The 21,553-nt window shown below is 37.2% G+C and overlaps 3 protein-coding genes across 9 annotated transcripts in view; 1 reads left to right on the forward strand and 2 right to left on the reverse strand.

Annotated features, from left to right (window-relative positions):
* Positions 1–504: 504 nt before the first annotated feature.
* LOC112457946 lies at positions 505–3,004 on the reverse strand. Its single transcript, XM_025021286.1, has 9 exons — positions 2,885–3,004; positions 2,674–2,744; positions 2,452–2,579; positions 2,165–2,252; positions 1,963–2,015; positions 1,576–1,892; positions 1,242–1,486; positions 1,024–1,143; positions 505–898 (listed from the first exon to the last, which is right to left on the reverse strand). Exons 1-9 carry the CDS (start codon positions 2,948–2,950, stop codon positions 505–507), a joined length of 1,482 nt encoding a protein of 493 aa, XP_024877054.1. The 5' UTR covers positions 2,951–3,004.
* Positions 3,005–3,047: 43 nt separating this feature from the next.
* On the forward strand, positions 3,048–8,142 carry LOC112457945 (uncharacterized WD repeat-containing protein alr2800-like). Of its 2 annotated transcripts, none has more exons than XM_025021284.1 (7): positions 3,048–3,174; positions 4,842–5,059; positions 5,262–5,542; positions 6,176–6,365; positions 6,511–6,712; positions 6,960–7,154; positions 7,563–8,142. In XM_025021284.1, exons 3-7 carry the CDS (start codon positions 5,455–5,457, stop codon positions 7,707–7,709), a joined length of 822 nt encoding a protein of 273 aa, XP_024877052.1. In that variant the 5' UTR covers positions 3,048–3,174; positions 4,842–5,059; positions 5,262–5,454; the 3' UTR covers positions 7,710–8,142. The 2 variants fall into 2 exon arrangements, with proteins under 2 accessions (XP_024877052.1, XP_024877053.1); XM_025021285.1 differs by having other exon boundaries at positions 6,960–7,075; positions 7,563–7,630.
* Positions 8,143–8,200: 58 nt separating this feature from the next.
* LOC112457944 (protein phosphatase Slingshot homolog 2) overlaps positions 8,201–21,553 on the reverse strand; it is a 113,608-nt gene continuing 100,255 nt past the window's right edge. For all 6 annotated transcript variants that reach the window (XM_025021281.1, XM_025021279.1, XM_025021278.1 and 3 more), the window contains 4 exons: positions 15,359–15,553; positions 14,247–14,516; positions 13,322–13,878; positions 8,201–13,132 (listed from right to left, as the gene is read on the reverse strand). In XM_025021281.1, coding sequence (XP_024877049.1) covers positions 10,917–13,132; positions 13,322–13,878; positions 14,247–14,516; positions 15,359–15,553 — 3,238 coding nt within the window. In that variant the 3' untranslated portion in view covers positions 8,201–10,916. The remainder of the gene's footprint in view (positions 13,133–13,321; positions 13,879–14,246; positions 14,517–15,358; positions 15,554–21,553) is intronic.

The following is a 21,553-nucleotide window of genomic DNA, read 5'->3' on the forward strand; positions in this document are numbered from 1 at the left end:
GATACGGTATGTATAATAAAGTTTGTTGACAAAATAGGGCAATTAATGTTAGAAATTAAGTAGAGTTCGACATACTATACAGTTTGATGCAATTTTGATGGCAGAAACAGATAAGAACAAACTCTGCGTTCGAAAATTTACTACCAGATTGCTGTCAGATAAAATATCAGAAAACTCCGCCACTAAAACACAAGTTAATGAGAACATAGTTAGCAATTTCTGATTGAATTTTTGCCAACTTGACATACTGCGAACAATTTCCTCATTGGATGTAAACTGGCGTCTTTAAATGTTATTTTTGATAATAATCTTTTATAATATTAAGTTAAAGGATATATGAAGAGACACTATTATATAAACAATTTTATTTTAAAACATTATAATTAATAAATGACAAGAGAACTGTTATTTTCAAGTTATAATATCTAAATAAATACATGAATGTGTTTAAATACTTTTATTATACACAAATATTATGGAGCATATGTAATACTGTTACTAAAATTATTTAAGAGGGAGTATAATATGATTTATAGAAGTACAATCATTGAGTGCCTCGTCTAGTTCATCATTTCGAGAGCTAAAATATTGACACATATCTCTACTTGACAACAAATTTACAACGCCTACAGGTACCCCAGCTGTTGAAAACATGTTAAAATATGGTGCTAAAGTACACGAATTTTCATTATGTAGCACAATGACACAATTGCCAATCATAAAAGATAATGCCAGATAAAGGAACAATGTTTCTTCATTTGCATGATAAATAGAAACAACGTTTTTTGATCCATGAAACTTGATTAGCTCTAATCTTTCATCCTGCCATTTTAATTTAGAGCGAATGAGGTTTCCTAATTTTATAGTGTTTAATACTGTTTCTGCTAAATCAAATTTGCTGAAAAAGAAAGCAAAAAGAGAAATACATTTGTTAAGAGTGTTACTAAGTGTTAACATGCAATCACACAAATGTACAAACAATAAACTTTAAAAATACATGAAAATTTTCTAGTAAATTAATACCCATTGCATTCTAATGTAGATGCAAGATTCTTTAATATTTCTTTTCTAGAAACTATAGGCAAGAGACTCCAATCTATGGATGCTTCCACGCTTGATTTTATGCATAATATCACATCTTCCCTACAATGTTTTTAAATATTAATTTAATAGGTGTTTTGCTAAATTTCTTAAAAATTATTGCAGAGTTAAGAAGAGGGGCAAGAAAGATGTATTCATACCGTGTTGCATGTGCATATGTATTTCTATCATGTATCCAATATCCATTCTTCACAGGTTTTTGCCATCTGCCGTTATAAAAAAGATCGTTAACTGAACCTACATATTTTTTTGGATTTATATCTCCATCTTTTAAATCGGCCTGGAGAAGCTCTCGAAACCAATTGAAAGGAGAAACGATCTTTTTCCAAGAAAACGTGATATCGGAGCAAAATTCGAAGTGCGTATTTATGAATGTAATATCTCTCTGCTCTCAGAACAGAAATTGTTTCAATAAAGATTTAAGCAATTTGGCCATTGTATTACAGCATTTAAATTATATCACATAATACGTACGCGTAATAGCGTTGCTAATTCTTTTGCAGCTGTAATATCTTCTGACCATATAGACACCATATTGACTGACTCCAGATTTAAAATTAATGTGCGAATGTAAAGTAATTCTTGCTTTCTATGAAACGTGAAAATGGGCAAATTCCAGGATGTATAAAGATCTTGAAAATACTTTTCTAGGATCCATAAAAATTTCTGTTTTATTGATTCTTGGACATAAATGTAATGTATCTTGAACAAGAAAAAAGATGTAGCCCTGAAATAGCTAATAACTGCATACAGGTCAGAATCTTCTAACACAATCATCCCATAGATATAGCCTGTATAAATTTAAAAATTTTGTTATGAAATTAAAAATATGTTTTTATATTATGTTTTAAATGTGCTTACTTGAAATTAATGACGTATAACAGCCATCTGCGTATTCCAACCTTGAATTATTCCTAAAAGATATAAGAATGTTTACAAAATGGATAAGAATGGATATCTTTTATAGCGTAATAAGAAAAATTAATTCATATACTTAGTAAATAATTTAATAATATAACATAGTTTGATATAATGTATACGTGTATTTTTATTGGATAATTACATAAGGGCCGCTTTCAAAAATGATGGAATCTCATCTTCACATACAATATACATAATATATATTATAACAACTTCGTTATCGGTGCATTCTAGAAAACGATAGTGAAGAGAAGAATTGCTATTAAACCATTTAATACAAATATTATTCTACGTATATTCTTCTTATTATTTTTTTATATAAATAATGTAGGAAATGCATATAAAGAAGTGCATAAAGAATACTGTCGATATATTGGTACAGTTGTATTAGAGATAACAGAGAATATTTATTATACGTATCGAACTCACCGTTAAGCGTCAATTTCACACCAATAGTGTGCAAATATTCGAGAATAGTAGTAACTATATCCACATGACCACAAGCAGATTTGAAAACAGATGAATTCTTTTCTACTATAGACGCTGCCTGCAAGAATCTATAAATGTAAAAAGAAAGTAAGGCAACATAAATAGAGACAACTGTTGAATTTTTTGTCATCATTCTCATCTTAGGATTAGATAGCCATTTACCTATCTACAAAATTATTAGTATCCTTGAATTTCAGCTCGCAGTGTAACGTAGATATCTTTTTTAGTGCTTCCTAACAACATACGTAAAAAATAATACAATACATTTTACCAGCAATATAGATTATTTCCCTGTTCCCTGATTGTTTCCCTCAAATGTTACATTTCACAATTCCCCAACATCTTTATATATGTTAATATTATTCGTACTCACCTGTCTGTTTATCTCATATTCTAAAGCTTCATAACATCGCATTATAGTTTCAATTCGTTCACCCATTCTGATTCCGATTATTAATCAATTTCCAGCAATATTACGGAAGAAACACGCGTATGCGATCGCAATCTTCCGCTCACATCGGCAATAAGAACAGATGAATACGAGCTCTTATTTGTGAAGAGGAGACACTTTGATTTGGGTCAACAAACTGATAATCAAGAGCAAGACGTTCCATGAATAATATTTCGTACTATGCTGCTAATAACATTATGAAGATCAAGAGGGTAAGTGTCACGCGATCTAAACAGTATGTAACGGGTGTTTACGTATTAAAAGTTTTTTTGTTCCAATTTGAAACGCGCTACATAAGATATCCCGGAAAAAGTATCTCGGATCAAAAATCAATCGAATGACAAAACAAATCTAATTTGTTCTTTACAATTCTTTAATCTAAACTACTTGTACTTTTATCTCTCCACTTTTTCTTTTTGATTATACATCTATTTTATTTTAAATGTAGAAATTACAAAAGCGCAGCCACAAAAATAACCAGATTTTATATGACAAACTTGCTAATCTCAAAAAATTTCTCGATTGTCCTTTGACAACTTTTTTCGACAGTAAAATATTGCTTTTTTACAATATCCATTATCTATTTTAATTGTTATTTCGTAATTTATTAAGAGAAATACGCAATAATAAGTCTTATGCAAATTGATGTGAGAAAAATTTAACACATCAATATCTTACCATTAGGCAAAATTTCTTTTTTTTTTTATAAAATAAATAATATATTTTAATGTCTTAATTCTGTATTTTCTAGTCTTTTATTTTCGGTAATAAACCGAGATTAAAATTAATCTGCAGAAAAATGAACAAGAATCGCTTACTGCTAAATTTCTAATTACAGAATTCATTAAATCTAATAATTTTTCTTTCTATAAATTAAACAAAACAAAATTAATAATTCTATCTAAGTTAACAAAATGAGAGATCTAGATATTATTTCAAGTTAATCGCCGATTAAGTTAATCGGATGAGCTTGGTCGAAATCGCTTGAATATTCATTTGCTTTTTCTTTTAATAACAGTAACAATATTAGCAATAATTTTATAATAATAATGCAGTACCATATATATATTTTTTAATTACCTTTTTTATATTACGATAAAGCAATGAAAGATAATAATTGCGATAATAGAACAACCCTGCGAATATTGATCATATCGTACACTGCGATCGTCATTTGAATCTTTGGCGTGTCATAAATCATAATCCAAATTCCAGTTTCCTCATAAGCTACAACAACTTTTCGATTTGAACGATGATCGACAAATTTCTGAGTTAAATGAAAACATTATGGATATAACACTTTATAAAATTCTGCTCACATAACTGTACAATTACAGTTTGTATTCTCTGCGCTCCGCATTCATATATTAAGAGGAAAGTATTTTTACACAAAAGATTCAATAAGGTTATTTTAATAATAATCTGTTTACATTCCCACATGTTTTGCATTTTATTATATCCTGCATGTCTGATTTATTGTATAAGAGCAACAAATTTTTTGACATATTTTTTTAAATCTTGTTCTAAAATAATAAAATTAGTTTTAAGAAAAACAACAATTTTACTCGTTATTTGTTTATGTTCGTCTTAATTATACATTATAACTATTGTAAGAAATTTAATTAACAATTTTGATTCTCTGCTGGAGATGGATGAGAGGACAGAAATTTGATTTACTTTATAAGAGCGATGCTTCTTGCAATATGATTTTCTTTAATTCATCCTAAAACAATTCAACTTGTTATTAAATCAATAATTTCTTTACCTGTTTTATTTCGTTCTTTATCTTCACTTTAATCATGCATTATAACTTTGTAATATTTTAAGAAAGATAGCTTTTTAATATAATCAACTAACATAATTGATCCTCTGCTACTAGATGGATAAAGACAAGAATAATGAACAACTTTCCCGTATCACTATTGATTCATCCATCCAAGATGATGTCAGTCAGATTGAATTTGATGTAACACGTACATCCTCGGTTGCATCCATCGTCACCCATGAGGGATATCCCTCATTGGCATCACTACGAGCCATCTCCGATATCGAGCATCGTTATCAATTGATCGGCAATATCAATGTTATCAATCAATTGTAGGCAGTATTTATTTAAAAAATATTTATTAATCTCTCTTTCATTGAAATTTTTCTAAAATGGAAGGAGATCATTTGGGGTTTAATTTTATATATGAATAACTTGTAAAGAGATTCTTTTAGATTTATTGATTAAGAACATTTTAACTGACGATCTTCTTATAAAGAATGTGTAACGAATATTTATCTAATTTCAAAACAGGTTTATGTTACACAGCTATATCCATTCGAAATAAGTTGCAAAGTGAACAGTTTGCAGGGAAGTTAATCAAGACGTGCTTTGCATCTGCTATACGGAAACTTACGACTTTTTGGCGGCAGGACTGTCGGACGGGACCTTAAGGTTCTACAAAGTTAGCTCAGGGGAGAACACGCTGGTGCTGAGCGACGCGGAGATGATGCAGATTCCGGCTCCGGTGACTGCTGTAAAGCATCGACCTGTGCACAGATCACACCCGATTACTCGTACCGTGATAGCGACTTGTTAGTACTTTACATCTTTCACTTCTCTGGTTAATTATTACGTAATACGTTACATTTATTACAATTATTATATAATTACATAATAAGTTACTATTTATATTTTGAGGATGATTTAATTGTAAGTTCACCTTCGAAAATATTTTGTTAAAGCAAGAGACAGATATTAATTTATATCTAGAAACGAGATTTTCGAAAGAAAATCTTAAATATTGATCTGATATACTGTATGATACATTGAGATAGACTAATACATGGTGCAACTTTTTATCTTTTTGAAGATAGAATAATACTGCACAGAATAAATAGGCAAAACAAAATAATAAAGAAAGCTCTTCACACTATCCATTCGTGATGTTTAAAGGCGATAAAAAATATAATAATACCTTTAAATTTTATTTTATTCTTGTCTTTAATCTTTAATCATTTTATTCTTGTTTTATCGATGCTTATATCGAAGGCCTTATAAAATTATAGAAAAAGATGTTAATATTAAGAACTAATATTGAATGTAGCATAGTAATAAGCTATAGTCTTACATCGTTCAAAAATTGTTAAAAGATTGAAATTATAATCGTAAAGTTTTGAATCCGTTTATTAAAATGATATTTTTACAAGTAAACATTATTCATGCAGATGCCAACGGCTGCGTTAAATGCTGGCATTATCCAACCGCGCAATGTCTCTACACAATACGGGAGAGACGGCAAACGCTTGGTCTAGCTTACCATCCTACACTGCCGAAGTTCGTCACTGTCGGAGACGATACGAATCTATATTTGTACGACGAGGAAACAAAGACGCGGGAAAGAGTGTTTCGCGGAAGGTGATTATCCCGAAAAGAAATTGAAAAAAAAAATAAAAAATAAATATTCTCTAGTTAGTGGAAGCTTCTCTAGAGAGAAATACTGCCGTAATGAAAGTTGAGATTCTACAAACTCTATGAAGAATCCTATAATTTTCAAACGCAGTGACGCGCCTGATGTCATGGATGGTCATAAATCCAGGGTCTTCAGCGCCTGCTTCAATCCCAAATCCGCGCACGAGCTGATAAGCGCTGGCTGGGACGACACCATCCAGTTCTGGGATACCAGACAAGCTCATTCCCTTCGGTTCATATCGGGTGTACATATGTGCGCGGATGGGCTAGACATCAGTAGAAATGGGAAAGAGGTACGTTTTGAACTTGTATTTCATGCCTATATAGCTGAAGAATCGACAGATCCATGCCGGATTGAACGCCAAATATTATATGTTAATAAATCTAAGAACGCATATACCCCTATATACACTAACAATTACAGCCTAATTGCGACAGCTTTATAATTTTGTAATATCACATTTGCTTGAGGAACGCGTATACTTTTATGTAAGAATTTTTTACAGCGTTTTTAACTAACGGATTCCTCTTGAATAACAGATTCTTACTTGTGCCTGGCAGAAGAACAATCCTTTACAATTGTGGGACTACGGTAGCGGCAGATTGATTATCACTTTGGAACCGGACAGTTATTCATCTTTATTATACGTTGGAAAGTACGTAACAAATATGTATATCGCATGCGGTGGCTGCGACACTGATCTCTTCAGAATTGTCGATTTACGATCTCATTCTGTAAGTCTGACAGAATTTATTATTTAATCAGTATTAAATAACATATGGCATATATGTACATATATTAACATTTTGGAAAAATAATATCATGTCAGATATTGTTAATAACTTAATTTATAAAAAAATCTTTGTTATAAGTTTCTCTATTATAATTATAATAATCAGTTATAATTCAACAAAGACAAATGATATTTGAATTAGATATTTCAGTGCAGTTAAAGAAAAATGGACTTTGAGTTAATTAAAAAGTTTCTGAATACAATTGAGAAAATTTTGAGATCTAATTTAAATGCAAAATTGCCCGGTTTGTCCGTGTACACCCTTGCTTTATAAAATAATCATTTTTATAGGAAATCGATTGTTCTTATTTCAAGATAATCTAACAATATACGATCTTTGCTCCTACAGACTATAGCCATGATCAAATACTTCAAGGGCGGTGTATATAGTTTGGATGTCGGCCCATTAGAATCAAAGTACAGTACACGGATTCTTCCAAAGCTCGCTTTTTGCGCCGGGACAACAATTTTCGAAGTAGACGCCCAGCCTAGTTGATTGATTTGTGACATATATATCTTTGATATGCAATTTACGGAATTATTTTATGCTTTAAAGCTTGAAAAATATATATATTTACTTTGCATGTACTTTCCAAAATGTAGCTGACTTACATTTGTTAACACAACGTAACATACGTAACATACATACACGTTTGTAAATATCTGTCGATATAAGATTTTGATAAGACAATTCTTTTAATATCTATCGTTATCGTAAAAAGACGGTCCTCTAAAAAATTTTACATAGCGTGATACTATTTCACATTCTGTATAATAATGCACGTTAAGTTGACGTGCTTCAATTTTTCTCTCTTTATAACTATAAAAAAATTAGGTCAAAATATGATATCGCTGTGGTGTATATAACGTACTGTTAGAGATGAAATAAAATAACAAGAGGGAGAAAGATGATAACGAATGCTAAATAAGTCGATTATTTTCGTTGTCTCCCGTGGAGGTCTTTCCCGAAAGGAATGACACGCGCACTCAAGCAATAAACAATGTATTTTATTTAATACAAACTATAGTACAAAATTTATACAGAACAACGTACGGTTTTTATCATCATTTCTCATATGACAGCAAGTTCTCGTATCGAGCGAACGCACACACTTAAGCAAGACTTAAGAGACGAGGGGGCGGATTGGAAACGGGTCGAAGGATTGGGGAGGGGGAAGGAGGGCATGACAGGGGGTCAGGGGACAATCACTAAAACTGAGCACATCGATTTGTGACAATACAAACTTACTTGACACGAGCAAATCCATCGGTTGACAAGCGACACGGTGTAGAAAAAGATTGCTCGCGCACAAACACGGTGAGAGAGCAGAAAGCGCATCGCATATTTTTTTTTCTCTTTTTCTTTTCTTCAGTACTCGCGCCGTAGACGACACGTCCTGTTTCGTAATACTTTTGCGGCGGTGATCGGACATCCGATCCACACGTCGGATTCCGCAGGGGAATCACTGAATATCTCGTGCACTCAAGTATATACTCCGAACTCGACGATTACGCTGGGCAACATTCGAGACTTCGAAACTTCGCTTCGTGGCAACTCCCGCGCTTAAAAAGAGGGGGACGAGTCACCTCCGGCTGCGAGACATCGTAGAGAAAGAAAAAACAGATCCTCCTCCTCCTAAAATCGCATCCAATTGTACTTAATCGTATAAGTAGATAATAGTTAATCTCTAGGTGCGATCCAACTGACTATTCGGGAAACTACTACTGTTCCAGGACAACTTTCGCCCGTATCTACAATCTAAACGATCAACGACCTAATTTTGGTTTGAGAAACGTGTTTGTAATAAAATATATTTATACACGATAATTGCGACGCGCTCGCGAAGCGCCTCTTAGCAGCGGTCGCATTCGTCAGAGTACATCAGAGTATAAAATTGGTCGTCAATTTGCGCGGTGAATTGGGTTTTCCTTCATTTTTTTTTACCCGTCTAACTAAATCCCGCGACGCGGTTTACAAAATTAACGATGAGTCGGTGATATGTGTTTAAAAAAATATTGACACTTAGATACAATGTGCTCCAGGTCGATCGATGGAGAAGTTTACAGTACATGCATGCACCCGTGAGGATCAACATATCCATTCCTTGCTATTTCATCATATCCTCTCAACTCGTGGGAGTCAATAGTGGGACCTCCTGATGCACTATCATCGCTGCATCGTCAGCCGTTGAAAAGCGTTACACGATCAACCGATCTGAATTAATCGAGATAAAGACAATCTATAGTAGTAGGAGTACAAAGAGCAAGTTAACAATAATGAGTAAGAGAGGTACCTAATTCGCGAGAACAACGGTTTCGTTTCAGCCTAAACAGGCTCTCCTGGATCACAAACAGAGATGCAATCCGTATATCCTAAATGTGAGGCGGCGCAGGTCTCAAGCTCGATGAAATCTAATAAGATCTGATTCATTAAAATTGAAATTGCTGTTGCGGCATCTATCACACATTCCTGGGTAAGAGACAGTACAACGTACAACACTAAATTATTATCTTACAATTTAAGAGAAATCTAATCCAACATCTGTTACAACGTTACTACTCTCGACTGACTAATTTTGCATTAACTTTCACGCTTCATGCAAAATATGGCCGTTGACGAAAAAGATCGGGAAGAATCACTTTCGGGGTTTCGGAAACGAATTAGAAGCTCGTGAATTTCGGTACCCCCTTTTTCCGTACGCACTCACGCTTCCGAAAAAACAGTCGCTCAACAGAAAACACACTTCGCTACATCGTGTTCTCGCACACTGTACATCATTCTACATCACATTATCATCTATAAATTACTCATAGTGTGGCTTAACATTACATTATCTCGAGGTCTCGTCACATAATAACTTTTTTTTTCCCGTTACACGTTACGACAAAATCGACAAAGTCGCTTCGAAGATCGGAGATTTATCGTCTCACGCGGTAATATCGTATTCGACGAAAAAAAAAATAAGAAAAGATCAAGAAAGCGAAGCAGAAGAAAGGTCAGCGTGCGTCCGAGGCTCAGACCTTACATTCACAGCCTGACTGAGCACTCGGTTCCTTTTCTTTTTCTTTTTCCTCCTTTTTGCTCTTCGCGTTAAGTCACCCGCGCGACATATCGTATCACTTTTCCATACTTAACGCACGTTTGATTCCGAGCCCACTAACTTACGACGAAGTGACGTAGGATAACGACGCCAGCTATCCCTTCCTGAATTTACGTTGACCCCCTTCTCGACGCGCAGCCTCGTGATTGTTGCATTTCCAGCTTAAAATAATTGAACTAACGTCAAGCCAAGATACACGTTGACGAGAAGGAACATAAAGCGCCTGTTGTTGTTTCCGCGGTAAAAAGATCCGATAACGTTTACGCGAGATTATCGTCTTATAAATAATAAGATACATTATCGAAGTGACAAGATCGTTCCTCTCGACGAACAGGACGATGGTTGTACGAGCGATTGCAGCGATAATGACAAAGAGAACGAGAACGACGGAGAAAAAGGTTTCTACTCTTAGAACAACAGGCGCGACCGTCTTGGCTCCGAAAATCCAATCTTCATCGCCAACCTAAAGAGATCACACGATTTCATCGTCACGGCGACGTACTCACGTGATCGCGCGAGTACTCTCGTCCGGATTGGATGCGCCGCGCTCGCGTTTGCGCTTAAGAATCCGCGAACGAGAACGAAGGAGCGTCGCCGCCGCGTTACATAGTGTTGTAGACGGGACTGCTGTGCCTAGGCCTGACCTGCAGCCTAGCGAGGGGATGGGTCCTGCCGTGCTGCTGTTGCTTCTTACTAGCTGCCTTCGCCACCACGCTGGCCATCACCACGCTAGGTGAGGGTACCGCCGGCGGCCTGCCGGGGGCCTCGGGCGCCTCGTTGAACAACGGCGCCGGGTGATTGTTGATCATGATCGGCGCCGATCGTCTCGAGAACTCTGGCGCGATCTTCGACTTCGCCGGCGGATGCACCTCCATGGCGTCCCAATCCTTGTCTTTGTGCGCACGCAACTGCACGTCCGAGCTCTTCCTGGACTCCGGCCTGGCGACCTCGTACTTCCCTACCAACACCCTAACAGAGAGATCCTCCGCGTTGTCCTGCGACGACGGTGGCGTTGTCTCGCTCCTCCTGCCGTGCTTGCTGTCTTTGGTTTCGCCAACGCTGGACGACGACTGGATCTTGGACTCGTTGTGCGGGATCACCGGCGACGAGGGCAGACTCCTGATCTTCACGTCCCTCTTCGGCCGCGCGGTCAGCGACGCATTCTCGCCCTCGCACGCATTCTCGGGACTCCTCTCCAGCTTCGTCGACTTCGCCTCGAACTCCTTCTTCAGATTCTTGACTATACCGGACGTGCTACGCGGACATTCTGCTTCCGGCGAGTCATCTACGGAGAGACAGCGCTTGCTGAACACGGATTTGTTGCAGAGATTTTCCAAAACCATTTTGTGGTGTTTCACGGAAGGGCACTGAGTAGTATTGACGACGCACGGACTGGACGTCTCGCTTTCCGATCTGCAGGACCTCAGAGACAGCGGCAGATCGGACTCGGAGGACAAGGAGGACGGCGCGGGGGCGCTCGTGGATAGTCGTCCGATCTGGCGCATGGACATAAGGGAGATGTCGATGCTGCCTACCGGACTCGGCGAGTCCCTATTTGTTTCTACTTTAAGATTATGTTCCTGAGTGGGCGACGAGTCCCTTCTTCGCGGCGTCGGCGACGGCATGTGATGCAACAGCATCGGATTATACGTCTCGACCGCAGCCGCGTCTACCTCGGTAGCCAGCCTGTCGCTCTTATCGTCCGCGGTCGTCGAGCTCTGCGTGCACACACGCTTCACCTCGCCCGCGGTTGTGACCTCCTCAAGTTTCTGTTTAGTGCGCTTCACCGTGCCCGGATGCCACGGTATCTCCTCCTTGTCGTACGGGAACAGACCGCTGGAACCGAGCAGATCGGACGGCCGCATATCGTAAGAGCCCCAGGAACTGTTCCTCGACGGCAAGGTGGCCCACGAGCTGTGCACCGAATTGTTGTCGAGGACCACCGCACTGTCGTAACTACTCCAGGAACTCTGCCGACTCGGAGATTCTCTTGTGACAGGCTCACCCCGTCTTTCCTCGCGATCGAACACTCGGTCCACCTGGGCACTGAACGGATCGCCGTCCTTCTTCACTTTCTTTCCTAGAACATCGTGACACGTCGATGACGACGCCATCGTCGTCGTCGTCGTCGTCGTCGTGATCGACGTTGTAATCGTCGTATCCGCCGTCACACTCGCGATACACTCATTCTCCACACTCACGCTTCTGTTAGTTTTATTGTCATCACACAAATCAGCACACGTTGCATCCGCGGACGCAGTCCAGACTAGACATTCACTATTATCGTTGATCTCGGTGGACTCCTGGCTCATCTCCTTTCTCCTTTCCCTCTGTTCCTCACCGGGATCCCAAATTTCCTTCCCGGAAGGAACGCTCGAGGCGGAAGCTGCGGTATCTCGCGCTTCTTGCGACTGCTCGCAATGCGAGTGACCGTTCTCGATCGGCTTCGCATTATCCTCCGCAATCGAATTCTGAGACAGAGATCTCGCGTCCGTATCGGATCCCGGCGATGATGGTTTACTGCTGGCCGCTTCAAACTGATTGGTTAAATTGAGTACCAGACCCTTCCTCTTCTGTCCCTGAGTTTCTAACTTACTAATCCTATTCTTTACGCTAGGTGTGCCAGGGGTTGCGGCGGGTAGGTGCATTATTTTGTTCTGCGACACGCTATAAGATTGCCCATTGTCGCAGGGCATTAGAACATTGCGAGCCTCCTGTTCTATTGCCGGTTTTTGATTCGAGCCACGAAGAAGGTCCTCCCGTGTGACTTCCGTATTTCCTGCTTTATCGATACTTTCCAACGACTGCGACAAAGGAACTGAAACATTACAAGACAAGCCATGAAAATTTCCGCTGATATACTGATACTGATCAGAAATAAATTTTGTTAACTCGTTTAAATAAAAAATAAATAAATTATCGACAAAAATTAACTTCAAGTTCCTTAAAGAATTTGTTTAAAGAAACGCAACCTGATTAGGAACGTCAGGATAGTAAAGCTACTTACCGGAAGGTAACATATTCTCAGCGACTTTGACATTCGGCGACCAACTCTTTGGTCTTTGGCTAGTTTTCTTCAACTCCGAACCTGAAACCTCCCGCATATTGTTTTCTATATTATCTGATTTCTCTTCCTTTTTTGATTGATCCTTCGCGGACGTGGGAGATTTCAGATTCGTGTCAGACTTAGATCTCTGGAGCTTCTCCTTGTTCTTCATCGCGTCCAGAATACCCTGGTACGTTTCCAGTTGTAGGAGGAAGCTGTTGTTAGGTTTGATGCAATTGCGCTTTTCCTTGACGTGTTTCCACGCCTGAGAAAAATCCCAGTTATAAGCCTTCATCGCGTAAGCTATCACCACGGAGGCAGAACGGGACACTCCCATCTTGCAGTGCACCAACACCTTAGAGCCCTCCATTTTGGCCTTAGTGATATACTTGAATGTGTTATCCCAGTGCTTCAGCAAGTCCGTCTTCTCATCGTCGTATACACGTACGTTCAAATACGTGAACATGCCCGGAAAGAAGTTATCAATTTCCCGAGTGACATTCAGGATGTGCCTTACACTGAAAGTAATACAAAAATAGATTAGAACTAAATTATAAAAGTTATATTTAAATTAAATGTTAAGATATAATAACACGTTTTTCACTGTAGATACAACTTACGACATTATAATGTATACAATTTAAAGTTTTTCTCATTAAATATAAAAATTTGTCAAAATAATTATGTCTCTTATATTTATTTAAAAATTCCACAAAATTTTTGAAGAACTCGATTCCAAATCGACCGCATTACTTTTTAAGTTATGAATGAATAAATTATCGGAAATATGTCACGCCAGCTCGAGACTGAATTGGGAATAGCGAGCAATAAAATTCACCCAACGTCAGAATACGTCAGAAATATCTCGCAATGAGACCAAACGCACCCATTTTTCTGGAGTTCCTCTAAATTGCTGGCGTTCCACTCGCTCCCGAGATAAACATGATCGAATATCTCGGTTGGCGCATCCATTTGCCCCAGTATGGTGAGCATCTCTTGGTCGATGAACGGTTTGAATTCCCCGAGATCCATGTCGAGATCTTCCTCAAGGCGACCTCTAATATACTTGGAAGTAACTTCATCAAGGTCAACTGACATCATGATCTCCTTCAACGTCGATCGAATCACGCGCTCGGTCTCTTCTCTCTCCCTGGGCCTATGTTACATAAACATAATGTATTGTATCTTGCGATAAATTAATCGGATAGGTAAAATCAGTTGGATGCATCCATAAACGACTGTTTATCACTAAACGGTCGCTATATTATATTTCTCTATTAAAATAATATAAAGTATATAAAGTAAAACGAATATAATTTTCCTAAATTGTAAGTATTATTCCATCAATTTATAATTACTGTACTTATATAGATGCATCAATTTTCGTCATTATAATGTAAGATCCTAAAAGTGGCCTTATAAACGCAAACGAAAGGATCGAATTGGGACGTGGCGGAAGTTTTCGGATATATCAATCTCCCACGTGTACTCCGGGATTTCGTAACACTGGAATCTAACGATCGAAATGACCCAATACCTGAAAATGTTTAGCTCACTTCGAAAGGGAGGGCAGACGTAGAAACTGGAAATAATTGAAGGACAACTATGAAGTTATGCTCCACTTGTGCGCGCGGCCCAACGCGGCGTAGACAACCGGGAAAGACGCATCAACAAACCACCCAACCCTGGCACGGTACCAAGCTAAATTCGCGGTGGCCAGCTGTTTCTCGGGTCGGGTCTTATATACTTCGCGAATCGATTTTGCTCGAGAGGCGTGTAATTTGTATCGGGGGCATTAAAATCGAACATCCACGAGATCATCCGGCCGAGAGGTCTTCTATCTTCTTAAAAGCGCTGGCATTCTGGATGCAGCCCGTATAGTCCCAACGGAAAAATAAGACAGTACCGTGCAGTCGGACTGCATTCGGACAACCGTTTTGTCGACGGCACTTTCTACATCGCTCTCGAAAGGATCATGATAAAAGCGATCGAACTCACTTGGTGCGTACGCTGTCCGGTGACGGCGGTCTCTTGGACTCCAGATTGTCCATGGCATGCCACTCGTTGAGGCACGACCGATCGCTTTCGATCCGTTGCTCATAGTAGCTGACCCAGTCATGCGACAGTCCACCTAGAAAATAGTTTTGCTCGCGTGCCTTACCGGACACCTTGTGCAACGTCTGCAAGGCCGACCTGGAAACGAAATACAAAAGATATTAGAAAAGGATATCAGAGGAAGCGAGAATAATCGGAGAAAATTAAGATCACGTAACCAGTCGGACTGGCCAAATGCGGCATAGAAGAAATAACTTCGTATAGAAATTCTAATAATTCCGAAGAAAATTAGTTGGCGAACATTTATTACACCTAATATTTGCAACATTCTTGCTCTTTATTCATTGCGACCTCGTTTTCTCCGAAAGATTACGTTTTCCTTTTTTTTTTTGTGTTACGCCAGCGAAGTCACCGCCGCGCCGCTGCAATTTCACAGTCACTTCGTGATACTTCGCAAGCGTGAAAAAGTAAATCGATCGGCGGCGATCTTCGGAAATCGACGAAAGTTACGATCTTCTGAGAAAACAAAGAAAGTAAATATACTTTCTAAACGTCGGCGGTTTAACAAGAAATATCTTTATGTTCTGGATTTTGTCGGACAACGAGAATCGATCTCCCGCTTCCGGAGGTGTACCCTTCGGAATTACCATAACTAGTAAACTTTCCCGCTCGCCCTGATCGAAACCCATTCTGCGATCAACGCGTGGTTCCCACGGCGTAATGCTTGCTGCGTAAGGTACCGAGTAAAAAAAATATTGGCTAACGCTTGAGAATAGGGGCAACAACGTTTCGCTTTAAATCTCTTAAAACTGCGAGAAAGGGAAACGTCGTAAAAGACGAATTTAAATAAATTAGGTCTTAATATAAATTTTCAATAAGATTATTGTGTTTTTGAAAAATGACATGAGTATACGACTTTGGAAATTTTCTTAAAACATTTATGCAATTTTTATCAGCTTGTTATTTGAACCACCAATAAATTGTAGTAATTAAAGGATCGTAAGAGTACAACGCGATTGTTGATGCGTATAAATTTTCAGATTACAACTGACTTATTCTCTCAAATTTAATTAATTAATCTTATTATTTGGACTATTGCAGATTTCAGTTACGGCTTTTAAATAGACGTTAAATAAGTGGCTCGCATACATTTAGAAAATATATTTCACCGACACAGTTCACTGAACATCGTCAAAACACTCGTTAATTTGTTTTAATAAAACATATTTTTCAATATTCACAACAATGTAATAAAATACTAATATAGATTCAAAAAATATGAAAATAAATATCACAATTAACTCCGATTATATGTACATTGCAAATTAATTATAAACTTAAAATACAAAAGAGAGTAATTAATAAACTTCAATAGTTAATGACTCAATGCAGATATACTTTCGAAAAAAATATTTCTAAATACGTTTAAAAGTATAGGCATCTCATTATCTGTCCTTTAAACTTGACCGCATTCACTATCCGGTTTCCACTTCGGATTGATAAACCAGTTCATACAGTCAATCGTTTCTTCCATTTAAATGTAGAAAAGGATTTCCTAATTAACATTTTATCATGTTTATCCGATATTTCTTATAAAAATTCACATATCCGTATAAATTATATTACATAAATCAAGAAATGCGGTACTCATTTATCATTTATCATCTATAACTCATTTATCATTCATATTATACCATTTAAATTTTGAATGGATTTTTATTCCCCAATGCTTTCTCGAATGTAATAAACCAAGATTTCTAAGAACTTTCTCGCGTGATTTTTTCAATAGCGATATAGTCCTATCCTAAAAAAAAGAGAGAAAGAACAGAGATTTCGATCCGTGATACCGTCTCCCACGTTTTGCCTACACACCTAATAACAATGTTACCAAAAAAGAATGTAATCACTGGATGGACTTTCCTCCGGCGAACGTTATAACAGATTGTAGATATCATTCTCGAAGCGTCAAAAGTAAATTTATTCACCTACAAAATCGTTCATCCCAATCGCGTGTGAATAGTGCATCTCAAATGCAGTAACTTATTTCTAAAAAGACGTAGTCCAGATTTAGATTCTAAATAATCTAATAAATAGGAAATGAGTTTTCGAAAGTAACAAAAACTCCGCACGATTATTCATCAAAAAATGTGCAAATTATAAAGACGTAGCGACTAAAAATAGATCTTGCAAAAAAATTACTGACTTTGATAGCACTCCAAGGTATTTAAATATAATTTTTAGAAATTGGTAAAAATTATGGAGTGTTTCTGATAGCAAGAATTGTAATAGCCTTGTTTCTTATAACATATATATATATATATTATATATGCAAAGTTTTGTTCGGGCAGTATACAACCTGTTCTTCTATCTATAATAATCTTAAACCGGTCTTGCACACAAGGTGTATGTTCAACGTGTACGCGAACATGTGGGGACTCAGTTTCGAATTTTTCCGGAAATTAATCAACATGAGTAACGAAATCGCAAAGACCCGTTGACCTATCTAGACCTATGTCAGAATACGAATAGTATGAATGTATGCGTATTAGCTATTACACAAGAACTTTAATTACTATATACTCGAATTTCTGAATCCATGTTGCTTAATATTGTGCTCTAAAATAAAGAGAAAATGCCAATTTTAATTAATGCTATGTTGTCGCAATATTTACAAAATATTCCATGCATGCCTGTATCTCCCAACTTCTCGCATTGTTATGGAGGAACATGGAAAACAAATGCAAACAACATTTAATTTAATACGAAGATCAAACGACAGAAATAGTTTTAAATTGTTAAAATTTTTACATCACAAGCAATATTATTTTAATATAAACTTTAATATAAAATTCAATGTAAATTAATATAAATATAATATAATATAATTTAATATAACTTTAAATATAATCTGTTATGATGTAAAATTTGTTATGTTTTGCATACCGCTATTACTTATTGCAAATGTGGAATGAGATTTCAATTGTGAAGTAATTTTTTTCGTTTGACTTTTTTTATGTGCACCGTTTAAAATAAGAAAAAAAAACCTAAAGTGAGAACTGGAGTATTATCTATTAAAACCCACCCCGCCTCTAGTCTTCATCAGCAATTCTTCATTCTTATTCTTCTGCTTCTTTTTCCCACTCATTTTACAGGAATCTTTTTCAAGATCAAAATTTATGGAATTTTCCTCTTTTCTTCCGGCTTGTTGTAACACGAGAATCCACTCGACAAATAATCCTGATAACAACCGTTTCGAGAAGCAAAGAAACTTGTGAGTTGGTAAAATAATTTTTTTTTTACTTTTTTATATGCACAGTTTGTGCATATAATCGGTTAATGTAAGAAAAAAAAACACTAAAGTATTACTGAGATAAAATCCACCTCGCCTTTCGTCATCATCAACAATTTTTTAATTCACGTTCTGCTGATTATTTCACAGGAATCTCTTTAAGATCGAAGTTAATGGAATTTCCCTTTTTTTCCGGCTTGCTATAACGCGAGAAACCACCTGACAAATACTTCTGACGACGCGCGACCGTCCCGAGAAATGAAGAAACCTCGAGCGTCGTTACCATCGGCGCTCGACCATGACAGCGCCGTCACATAAGAAGAAAGCGTGATCGAAGATACCTCTCTTCACTGCGGTGAAGAACTCGACGGTGTTCTCGGCGGAATCATCGGAACGTAAGCTTACGGGACGCCGATTAGCTTGGCTTCACGCACTCGGAGGTCTTGGTGCTCCTCGCGGCGTCTTCGTGATCTTCGATCTACTCCCGCAATTGCAATTCCGGTCTTTTGTTTCTTTCAAAAAACGGGCCGCGATAACAAGGTCAATCGCGCACGCGCGTTGGATGCAGCAACGAATACATAATTTTGTTAAAAATATAATAAGATGAATTGAATCATAAATAACATTCGACGCAGATAAAATATTATACTTGTTTAAAACTCTTGCTTAAACAAATCGGTATTTTATCAATTATATAATTATGTTAACGACAGAAATCTATTTGCGACAGAAAACAATGATAGCTTTTACTTTTTCCTTAAATAATAAGACATAAAATATTCTTTTAACTTTTAGAATTGCTCATTATGATATGATTGTATTCGTAATACGAAAAATACTTATAATTATTATATAGATACCCGAACCTCTCCGAGATGATTCATTTTTAATCGAAGAAACTACAGGCATTTTTCTACTGTAATTCCTTTCCTGATATTACAAAAGGACGAAATAAAACTTCAGTTGAGAGATACTCGAGTAAGTTATGGCGAGAATTTACACTTCTAGCGGTTCTCTATGCGAGTTTCCTTCCGCGAGCGCGCAGAAGGATACGTTAAAGACTGCCGTAGAAATCAAAGCCATAAAGTTCCAAGGATTCCAACGTCCAGGAAGTCCATCGGCTCCTGATAGGCTTCGCGGGTTGCTACCAAGAAAACTGGTATAGGCTCGTCGCTGGGACCGCTAAGGACGCATAATGAACGCTAATACTCGATAGTGATTCTTGATAACAACGGGATTCAACAAGACGTTGTGTGCGTGATAACGATAACCGTCGTCCTATTTGACAGTCAGCTTGACGGACGTTAGCATCTTTCCTTATATGCTTCATTTGCTACATACTCTTCCAGGAGAGAGAATTCTTGGTGGAATGGCACGCGAAGCGTCAAACGTGATAACGTAGCGGCAGTAAATCGATTGTAAAAAATAACAGTTTTTATTTAAATTTTATAGTAATTTTTATAATAATCTTAAGATTTTTATAAAATTTAAATAAAAATGTAAACAAACATTCAAAATATTCATTAAAAATTTAATTCGAGTTTTATTACTTTGCATATAACAGACACAAGCGGATGGAAATATCAATTTTATAGATAATTCATTATTCTTAAAAAGAAAAAAAATCTTTTACATTAGTCGAAATAGCAAATTAAGCAGGATATGAAATAACAGAGAATAACGGTATATGCTGAGCTAAAACGATGACTTTTCTAAATATATGTTGGAGATATACCCAGTCATGGAGGAAGAAGCAATCGAAGAATGAAAATGTGACCTTTCACATATGCAAAATAACGGCAAGAAGAATCGTAGTGAGTACGTTGTATAAAGTATCTCCATTTTACGAATCAATTCTTTTTACAGACTTGATTATCGTGTATAATCGTGAACAATCGACATAACTCGAAGGTGAGCTTCTTTTTTGTAGTGAACATCCGTGTCTGATGATTTCCGCACGTTCGCGAATGACGTACGAGACATCATTCATCAACCAGGAAAATCAGGAAAACCGCATACATGATATCCTAGACATTGTGCATTTTCTGCCAATATCCGATTGATCTTTCTCCTTATAGTAAAAATTTACTATAAAATTATCTTTTGTATAACTTTCGATTTTCAGCATTAATAAGTAAATACCTATTAGGTAAATCCTAGAATTTATTTAAAGATCAAAAATATTCTTTGATTTTCTTTAATTTCTTTTAAATAAGATCAAATTTATAGCTAAAAATCTATTGATGGTTGGACATTTAAACTTGTCGAATTCTTGAACTTTATAAACACCAGACAAAGTACGTGATATCCGCGGACATTCTGTGTGTCTTCCGCTTCCGTGAATTTAAGCAACCAATGAAGTTCTATCAAGTTCTATCGACTGAAAATCGAAAGACATACCGAAATTTACGTTCAGTTAAACAGGAAGAACAATATTTTTTTCTTCATCTCGCCTCGTTGCATCAAAACTTGCTTAGGTTTTGATCAGCAATTTATTCGCAGACAATAATGGAATACGCCTCGGTCTTTCTTCATTTTATCTGCTCCACCGATCGCGAAGCCGCGTTATTAAGAGACCTCTGGGCAACATCTTGGCCTTTTGATGCCTTGACCTTGGTTAGGTAGCCGTGCAAGTAATGAACTTCGTTTCTAAGTTCTGCCAGTGGTTCAAGCGAAACGGATAATAACCCTGCCTCGCAATTTCTTAACCCTTTGAAGGGCAGATTAATTTCGTTAAGGGTCGACGGTACCTGCGTCAGGCGCTTTGGGTTACGACCTCGGGAACGAAGGAATTCGCACGTTGCAGTTTTTGAGCACGCTTATACTTATATTCCGTGTTGAAACAATTA

This window comes from Temnothorax curvispinosus, unplaced genomic scaffold (assembly GCF_003070985.1).
Source record: "Temnothorax curvispinosus isolate PA1 unplaced genomic scaffold, ASM307098v1 QBEX01008487.1, whole genome shotgun sequence".
Classification (NCBI taxonomy): Eukaryota; Metazoa; Arthropoda; class Insecta; order Hymenoptera; family Formicidae; genus Temnothorax; species Temnothorax curvispinosus.

Excerpts from the sequence above, each read along its gene's own strand:
- LOC112457946 (XM_025021286.1), bottom strand. The coding sequence starts at position 2,950 with ATGGGTGAACGAATTGAAACTATAATGCGATGTTATGAAGCTTTAGAA. Across the intron at positions 2,016-2,164 it reads TTTTTGAAAGCGGCCCTTAT|GAATAATTCAAGGTTGGAAT; the intron begins GTAATTATCCAA and ends TATATCTTTTAG. Across the intron at positions 1,487-1,575 it reads AATTAGCAACGCTATTACGC|AGAGATATTACATTCATAAA; the intron begins GTACGTATTATG and ends TTCTGAGAGCAG.
- LOC112457945 (XM_025021284.1), top strand. The coding sequence starts at position 5,455 with ATGATGCAGATTCCGGCTCCGGTGACTGCTGTAAAGCATCGACCTGTG. Across the intron at positions 6,366-6,510 it reads GAAAGAGTGTTTCGCGGAAG|TGACGCGCCTGATGTCATGG; the intron begins GTGATTATCCCG and ends TTTCAAACGCAG. Across the intron at positions 6,713-6,959 it reads TCAGTAGAAATGGGAAAGAG|ATTCTTACTTGTGCCTGGCA; the intron begins GTACGTTTTGAA and ends CTTGAATAACAG.